We start from the raw sequence: 8,981 nt of genomic DNA on the forward strand, positions 1-8,981 counted from the left end.
CGGGCAGCTGCCGCCCCCACTGCCCCCGGGTGCTTTCTACGGGAAGGAGGTGATAACGGGGAGAAAAGGGGAATTTTTTGTTCTCTCCGCCCGTGCCCCTCTCCCCCGGGGGGCTGTGAAAGGGCTGGTTTCAGTGAAACGCTTGCACGGTGCCGTGGTGTAAGTAAATGAAAGTAAAAGTACGCTTTTGGGTTTGTGTTTGGTTTTTGTTTTTTTCTTTTCTTTCCTAGTATAGGGCTAGATAAAAGAACATTGCAAAGATACAGGGCATTTATCTGTCTGGCAGTGGAAGCAGATAGTGTTGTTTTGCAATTCCTGTAGAAACACCATGCTGGAAATACCCGAATTCTGGTGCAAATTCCTCCATGTAGTTGGGTCTGGACAGTATTTGTGACAGTATTACGGTGCTGCTGCCCTGGGTGCCGTGGGCAGGTGCACAAATGCCCTTCCTTCAAATGAAACTCCGTGAGGAAACAAGCTCGAAACGGCCAAATCCAAAAGTCCCGCTGCAAGCAAGCAGAGAGAAGCAGGAGTCCGAGCTGGCAAGCAGGAAGGTTTTACAGCATTAAGCAATACTGCCACTAGCCTTTGGGTAGTTTTTTTGCACCTGACCCAGCCCTCTCACCTTTCCCCTCTGCTCCAACAGCCTCCTAGGGAGCATCTCACTGAAATGAATCACGGCTGCGGCTTGTGCAGCGTCAGCCCTGAAGGTTTGTCTGTTCTGCGCTTCGCTTCTGCCTTCGCTAGCCGGGCCGTCACCTTCAGCTGGCAAAACCCCGGGGCGCTCTGCCCGTGGGTTTAGGGCCGCTCAGCCCTGTTGGGACTCAGGTGCGTTTGTACCTGGATACACGGTGCAGGTCACTCGCTTGGTTTCGGCAGAGCAGGCTGGTGAAGATAGCAGCGGTTTACGCTGCTGAAGGTAAGTGTGCATCTGAGCCTTTGGCAGGATTTGCACCTTTTTGTGGTGTGGTTTGTGCCATGAAGACAGGCGGCTCGCTAAAAGGTGTCTAAATCTTCTGGAGCAGTTACTGTGAACGTCCTCTGCGCAGGATTCAGGTAGAAGAGCAGGGGGAAAGCTGCGTGAGTGAGCAGTCTGGGGTGTGCCTGGTCTGTGAGCCTGAAGCACTTTAACTTGCAATCCTGCCGGTACAGAGACTTCGAATTTCAAGTTAGAAGGCAAGGAATTTTTAAAAATAATGTCTTTAAAGTTAGTGTGATAGGAAAGATTGAGATGTACAATTTATGTGGAAAACAATTCTGCTTTTTCAGTGTGACTGATTTTTTTTTTTTTTGAAGAAGATGCACTGGCAATTAAATTCTTAAATTCTAAACCCAGCTGCAAGCAGATTAATCCAGTCTGCTCTCCAAGTCACACAAGGTTAGATTAGGTTTTTGAAGAGTATTTCTTAGAGTCCTTACTGACTGTTTTATTTTTCAGCTATAACCATGGAGAACCTGCGTAATGCCAACAGCAGATTTGCACTTGATCTGCTCAGAAGGTTTAATGAGACCAACCCAACAGGAAATGTTTTCTTCTCTCCTGTCAGTGTCTCTGCTGCTATGGCCATGGTCCTTTTAGGGGCCAAAGGTAATACAGAGGCCCAGATGCTGAAGGTTAGTAAAAAAAAAAAAAAAAACTAAAATTATTTTTTGCTTTATGGTTTATTTACATTAAAATTGTTGTGTTTTAGAGGAGGGAAAGTGAAAGGAGGGTATCATCTTTATGTGCTCAGAAGAAGATTTCTGTCATGCTCACTGAGTCTTCCTTGGGCTCTTCTCTGCAGTTACTTTCTGCCTGCCCTGCTCCAGGACCCTCTTCCCATATTTGCTATGGCCCTTGTTTCTCTCTTAATTGCACTTATTAATTCTTGAAGTAGGAAACTAATTTCATTAATTAATCAGTCTCCGTTTAAATTGACTGGAGTTTCCAGCAGCAAGGCCTTCCTAGTTTTTGTGACACATTTTGACAAAGAGCTATTGCTTTGTAATACAAGGTCACCGATGGTGTGCTTATTGCTAATAATGCTGTGTATTTTGCAAGAAACACAATAGTAATATATATAGTTTTATGTTTAAAGCGTAACAACTATGATAATAGACGATGATGCTACCTAAGTATCTTAGTAACAGCTAGGCAGTCATATATCTCAGAGGAGCTGAGCCTACATGCTTATTCTTACCATAGCCTTAGATTAGGTAGGATAGTTTGAAAAAACTCATTATAAATTGCAAAAATGGTGTACACAGGAGTGTACCAGTTTCTCCTGCGGCCCCCTGCACGGAAAGGGCTCGGTCACTATTATTTTTCCCCTTTGTTAGGCTAATGCCCACTAGCGTGAAAGGGCGTATGAGACTTCTCATTGCAGTCATCATCATGTATTTGCTTATGAATAATGTCACCTTTGTATTCTGGACTTTAGGAGGAACTGTTTTATACTGTTGAGTGGTGCTGTGCTTACTGAATAAGACAATAAAATTATTTTCTTACTACTTGTACAAACAGACTTTGAACATATCTTTCATGTAATCAAACTGACAGCCCTGCCTAGGATAAACCTACTGACAGCAGAAATCATGCAAAAGGAATTTGGGGGGAAAAAAAATGTGTTTCAACACAGTCACCTTCAATAATGCATGTTCCTGTACTGTAATGCTTCACTTACGAAAACAGCTAACTAAGGAGGCAGTGAGCGGTAACTGCCAGGGGCTGTCTACAAGCGTACAGGAATTTGTGATCATAATCCTGTTGTAAGTTGCCTCCGTGATGTTTTTGCTCAGCTATTCATATGTACGACACGGTTTGTATTAATGTGGGCAGCGAGGCCTGCCCACAAAACCCAGTGGCATAAAATGAGGGCTTTCCTTTGAATCCAGTGGGTGTTTCACAGCAGTCTTCCCTGCTGAGAAATACATGTTTGAAGTTTGAATGTGAATGTCCCTGCTTTGGTCTAGCCTTCCTTGTGAATGAGGTCTGGCAGCTTCTGCCCCCGCCCAGGCGCTGCTGTGCCTACCCCCTCCCGCTACCTGAGCTTCTGGTCCTGGGCTGCCCTTTTCATTGTTTGGTTGGTTCTGGTTCTGTTGCGCTCAACAGAAGAATCACTTGTCTAGGCAGTTCACAGTAACTATCTGTAAGCCTTGGCCAGCCAGCTTGCCTCTGGGAAAGGAGGTACTGGTAAAGAGAAACTGCAGTAATGCATTTGATTTTTCAGATGATACAGTTTTTACATTATATATAAGCAGTTATATTTTCATAAAACCATAAAAGATAATTGTTCTCAGTTTTCTTAAGACCTTACCTGTGCTAGTTTTGACTAGATGTTCTGAAAAGCAAAACCCCAGATTCCCTTGGGCCAAAGGGGGAAGCAAGAAAGCTAAAGTGTCTCTATGGTATCGTCTCTCTTTTCAATTCCCCACCTGGGAATGACTCCTGGTGCCCACAGAGGGGAGACATGACGATGTCACACGGACAGGACTCAGGGTTACGATCAGCAGCTTCAGCTGTGACTACGTATAAACCAGAAGCTTAATACAAGTGGCTGACACGGGCAGCGTAGCACCAAGAAACAGTTTCATTCATTCTTTGAGGTTTTCAGAAGTCTGTGAGCAGCTTACAGCCTTTTCTTTTCTCTTTCTTCAACCCGCCTACCTGCTGGATCAGAGCCACCCTGTAGATGTACTGTATGGTCTTTCAAGACAGTATTAGCTGCAGCTAGTTCACTACTTTTATTTCAGACGCTTCATTTTGACAAAGTTGAAGATACTCATTCAAGATTTCAGACTCTGACTATGGATATAAACAGAAGCAATGCTCCCTATGTCTTACGGCTTGCCAATCGGCTTTTTGGAGAGAAGTCTTACAGCTTTTTGCCGGTAAGTTGGTGCAGATCACAATGGCGTGGTGGAACCTGGCCGGAAAATGCAGCTATTTGAGTATTTATGAAGTAGAAATATTTCTAGGTATATTTCTAAATGTTACGGGGCAGTTGCATATGTGCATATGCATCTCCCTATCTGTAGGCGTCTTACCTAAAGGATGTTACGCATCCACCCCGAGCTGGGCACTGGGACATGCTCCCTCACAGGTGGGCATTGTAGTAATATTCCAGCAAGTCCAGGTCGTCGCGCTTGCTTTTGCCAGCTCTGCGCAGCGCCGCCGGACGCTTCCGAGCTGGCCGGGTCCTGAAGCGAGGTTGCTTGGGCTTGATGCCATAATCTGCGGGTAGAGCAGAGAGGCAAAAAAAAACACGGGGCTGGGGACAACTGCCTGCCTGGAGGGGCGAGTGCCCGGCAAGGGGGTTCAGAGGGGCGAGGAGAGTACTGTACCGTCCACCAGGCAAAAGTGCTGCTGTGGAAGCTCCAGGGGAGCAGAGAAGTCCTCGGGGACCGAATAGCTGACACTGCGGAGGAAAACCAGGGGCAGGAGTGAGCCAAGACCCTACGGTGCTCACCCACGCTGGCCCAAGAGCTCCCACGTGCCGCTTGTCTTCACCCAGCCCGGCCAGCTCTCAAGGCCTTGGTGCCATGAGTACCAGCCCACACCCAGGCCAGGAGCCCTGGGGTACCTCTGCAGGTACCGGGGCAAGGAAGAGGAGGAAGAGGAGGAGGAAGAGGGAATTGCCATCACCTCTCATGCAAGGGCCGAGGGAGGGCAGCCCCCAGCAGCAGGGCAAGCAGCAGGAGCCAGCAGCGCATGGTGTGCTCTGATGCCGGCTCCACAGCGAGATCACAGAGGAGCCACGCGGTGGCCCTGGGACACAGGTGGGTTGGGCAGGGCAGGGGCCCCGCCCAAGGGCCCCACCCAGGGGCCCCGCCCAGGCGCTGCTGTGCCTACCCCCTCCCGCTACCTGAGCTTCTGGTCCTGGGCTGCCCTTTTCATTGTTTGGTTGGTTCTGGTTCTGTTGCGCTCAACAGAAGAATCACTTGTCTAGGTTCTCAGTTCACAGTAACTATCATAACATCCCACTCTGTTGCAACCAGGTTTTTAGGTCGCAACCAGCTCCGTGACTGTTGCAATCAGCTTTTTAGGATGCAACCAGCTCTGTGTCTGTTGCAATCAGCCGGTTAGGATTTTCATTGGTCTAGTACCACATTACTTAAATACACTGTTTTTAAAAAGATTTATTTGGGAGGGGATGCCCAACATGTCTAAACAACATGCCTCTTCACCAGTGAATTACACCTTTGTGTGCACCTAGGTTGCTATTTTTATCCCTCTTAAGCTCTTTTGGAGAGTTTTGTTTTATCCTAGCTGTGCTTGAGCCTGTTTCAGGAGAATGACAGGTAAATACCGCAACACCTGCAGTAAGCACCCCATCAGCTGTATATGTGACAGATGTACCAAGGCTTACTCTGAGAGGGGAAAAAAACCAAAACCCGAACCTCAGAAACCCCCCGGGCAGTGCATTGTTAGAGCCTCACCTCAGAGCAGGTGCACCTTATCTACATCATAAAGAGATGTTTTCTTATCTGCATGCGATGAAAGCTATTCTTACCATTCCAAAATCTAGGATTTCCTGAATAATACTCAGAAATTATATGGAGCTGATTTGGCTACAGTTGATTTTCTTCAGGCTTGTGATGAAGCCAGGAAAGAAATTAACCAGTGGGTAAAGGAGAAAACTGAAGGTAAACTACTTTGGTTAATAAAGTAACGGGCAGTGTTTCATACTTTGGGAGCAGGAATAGGCTTTATTCTCTGCCACCTTTAGAACAGTTTAATTTTGCCCTGGGATATTCACTTGATGCATTGACAGAAGCAGAAAATACCTAAGCAAGATGCTTAAACAGTTCTGTAAGTCCTGAGACTTGTCCACTTTTTGTGAGGAGGCTCATGAGTGCAGGGGAGATGCCTAAACATACATTTTTACTCATGAGTTGGAGAATTTGTTTTAGATAGTCCTGTTCTGTCTTGTGTATATATTTCTAAATCCAGTAGTCCTAAATGTGGGTGTTTTCTAGTTTTTGTATGATGAGTCATATGTAACAGTTTAAGCTAAAAATACTGCATTTTCATCAAATTACTGTATAACAAAAGTATAGTAGTGTGTACTATTAAAAAGTACGGTGAAAGAAAGGGACAGGTACTGAAACACTTTATTACAGGAATGGACTAGAGTTTTATGTTTGTAGTATTTCTATGGCATCAGTTTCTTCATGTATGTTTTATATGCCATCAACTTAATTACAAGATTTTGGTGTGACTTTTTTTTTTTCTGCCCCCTCTGAAGGTAAAATCCCTAATCTGCTGTCTGAAGGCTCAGTTGATAACATGACCAGGCTCGTACTGGTGAACGCTATTTATTTCAAAGGGAACTGGGCAGAGAGATTTAAAGAAGCCGACACCACTGACATGCCATTTCGGTTAAATAAGGTAATTCAGATACATCTTGGTAGTATATATCTAACGAAAAGGTCAAATAATACAGGTGCTAAAGTGAAGCTTTGCTTAAAATAAAAAAATAGAAAGTATTTAATGAATGTTTTCTGTTCAACTGAAAGTTTTTTATGGATTTTAATATTTTTCTGTATTCAGCAAGCCCTTTGTTGTCTTACTGGAATAGTATCACGAGATAATTCTCACATATAGATTAGGACCCTGTTTGTGCCTAGCGGAGTTTCTGTCTGCTGGCAGTTTCAGCTGCTACGAACTGTGCCTGTTTGTGATGCTAGGTAAACGGTATTAAAATGATGGCACAATTTGGCTAAGCTCCGTTTTCTTGTTCTATATTCTGCTTACATTAATGGCTTTGCAAGATACTGTATACAGTCATCTGCTTTATGCTGAACAAAGTTGATCTTTGTTGACTTTCAGTGTTGTCGTTTTTGGGGCTAGAGCAATATAATGGTACAGCAACTTGAAGAAATTGTTTCCATTTCTGTGAAGACTGTGCTATAGAAGCCAAAGGAGAGCCAAATATAATACAAACTCATTGTGTTTTCAGAAGAAACTGTTATTAAACAGGCAGTCAGGAGCCTGACGAAGGCAGTTTTATAATTACCTGATATAATGGAGGAAGAGTTTTTGCAAGAATGCAATTTTTAACTTACTTGTTTCCTACCAGTTCTTTAAATTAGTATTTTCTTAACTGTTACTTTTGGTACCTTTTGTCCGTCCAGCATGAAAGACAGACAGTTAAAATGATGTATCAGAAGAAGAAATTTCGTTTTGGGTACATCCCTGAAGTAAAGATCCGTATTTTAGAGCTGCCTTACGATGGAAGAGAACTTAGTATGATCATCCTGTTACCTGATGACATTGAAGATGACTCCACTGGATTGCAGAAGGTGACCCATCTAAGCTAATGCAGTTATTTAATGGATAAGTTCAGCCATTCAAAATTAAAGCTTTAATGAACCCACATTCTCAGAGCCCCATATCTATCAAGCATATTTTTAGACAATGCTTTATTACCACTGCAATAAAGAATACGTGCACGTGCTGCATCAGGAAGAGAAGTTGTATTCTGGTTTTGTAGCTCGTGTTCACGTGACCTTTGGCTTGCTGCACTGAACCACAAGGGAGACTGTGAAAACAAAGTTAACTATGAGAATTAACTTGCCTTGCTTATTTTTTTTTAATGACACAACTTTTCTTTCATTACCTTTGAAAGTCTTTATTTTCTTAACCTTAAAGTAGTGAGATTGTTTTCCATTAAATGACCAGGAACACGTCAGCTTCTTTGAGCTCTCTGATGATTATTTTTGTTACTTAATTATGTAATTCTATTTAGTCAGATTAAACAGTAAGAGTGACTGGGTTTAGTTGCTGTCAGTGCGTGTTTTTTCCCTTCTGTACATTGCAGCAAGAAGCAAATGTCTGCATTAGTAAAAACTGCACTGACTTCACTTAATTTTAATAGCATTTGTCTGATCTATATGGAGCTATCAAAGATATGGGTATAGTCATTTTTATATAGTTGCTTTATCGTTGTATAGTGCTCTATAAAGCCTTATAAACGTTACTGAAAATGAAGTATTTCTACCCTGGTGATATGTAATGATCTCTGTCTTTTGAATTCTAGCTGGAAAAGCAGCTTACCTTAGAGAAGCTCCAGGAATGGACATGTCCAGAGCATCTATATTCCACTGATGTTCATGTGCGTTTGCCAAAGTTTAAGCTAGAAGAAAGCTATGACCTGAAATCAGATTTAGGCGCTATGGGCTTGTTGGACGTGTTTGACAGCAGTAAGGCTGACTTGTCAGGAATGTCAGGGGCACGTGACCTCTTCCTCTCTAAAATTGTCCACAAGGCTTTTGTAGAAGTGAACGAGGAAGGCACAGAAGCAGCAGCTGCCACTGCTGGCATTGCTATGCTCTGCATGGTTATGGAAGAGGATTTCAATGCTGACCATCCTTTCCTTTTCTTTATTCGCCACAACCCAACGCAAAGCATACTTTTCTTTGGCAGGTACGCTTCTCCATAAAAGAGAACTTGGCATTTGCAGACCAGTTCCTGCTGGAGTCAATGAAAGCTTTGCTCCCAAATGAGTTGGATTTTGATGTAGAAAGTTAATGCTCCTGACTGGAGTTCCTAGTAACTTTGAGATTCTGCCTTTCCCATTAAACAATCCCAGACAAACTGAGGAGTGATTTAGTTTTCTTTCTTGAGATCGACATAATCTTTAATAACTAGGAAAATCTTAACTGTAGGCAGAAGAAATCTTCTGAAATTGGACTAGAAAGAGAAATACTCTTGGAAGAAACTTGTGCCTTTTAAAGCATAGGATCACCCTGTACGCATCCTTGCATGGATTTGTCTGTGTTGACAGCCCCCTGTTGTAATAACTTAAAATAATCCAGCATTCCTTATGCATGTATACTAGGCTGTTCTTGCAAAGCTATTCCTCCCCTAAAGTCTTGTTTTTCAAAGATATCTTAATAAAATACTTCTAGGCACCGAAAGGCATGTTCCTGAACAGCTGAGTTTACTCAATTCTGTCGTGAAATAAAAGGTCAGATAACATTTGTTTAGAGACATCTAT

The 8,981-nt window shown here is 43.4% G+C and overlaps 1 protein-coding gene across 1 annotated transcript; it reads left to right on the forward strand.

Annotated features, from left to right (window-relative positions):
* The first annotated feature begins 1,446 nt into the window (after nt 1-1,446).
* Nucleotides 1,447-8,564, forward strand: SERPINB1 (serpin peptidase inhibitor, clade B (ovalbumin), member 1). Its single transcript, XM_009706160.1, has 6 exons — nt 1,447-1,614; nt 3,733-3,870; nt 5,508-5,625; nt 6,228-6,370; nt 7,117-7,284; nt 8,022-8,564. The coding sequence occupies exons 1-6, from the start codon at nt 1,447-1,449 to the stop codon at nt 8,421-8,423; spliced, it is 1,137 nt and encodes a 378-aa protein (XP_009704462.1). The 3' UTR covers nt 8,424-8,564.
* The last annotated feature ends 417 nt before the right edge of the window (nt 8,565-8,981 follow it).

The sequence above is a fragment of the Cariama cristata genome, unplaced genomic scaffold (genome assembly GCF_000690535.1).
Source record: "Cariama cristata isolate BGI_N322 unplaced genomic scaffold, ASM69053v1 scaffold18738, whole genome shotgun sequence".
Classification (NCBI taxonomy): Eukaryota; Metazoa; Chordata; class Aves; order Cariamiformes; family Cariamidae; genus Cariama; species Cariama cristata.

Bases quoted from the DNA above. Each gene is read 5' to 3' on its own strand.
- SERPINB1 (XM_009706160.1), top strand. From the start codon at position 1,447: ATGGAGAACCTGCGTAATGCCAACAGCAGATTTGCACTTGATCTGCTC. The intron at 5,626-6,227 runs GTAAACTACTTT...CCCCCTCTGAAG, and splicing joins GGTAAAGGAGAAAACTGAAG to GTAAAATCCCTAATCTGCTG. The intron at 7,285-8,021 runs GTGACCCATCTA...TTTGAATTCTAG, and splicing joins ACTCCACTGGATTGCAGAAG to CTGGAAAAGCAGCTTACCTT.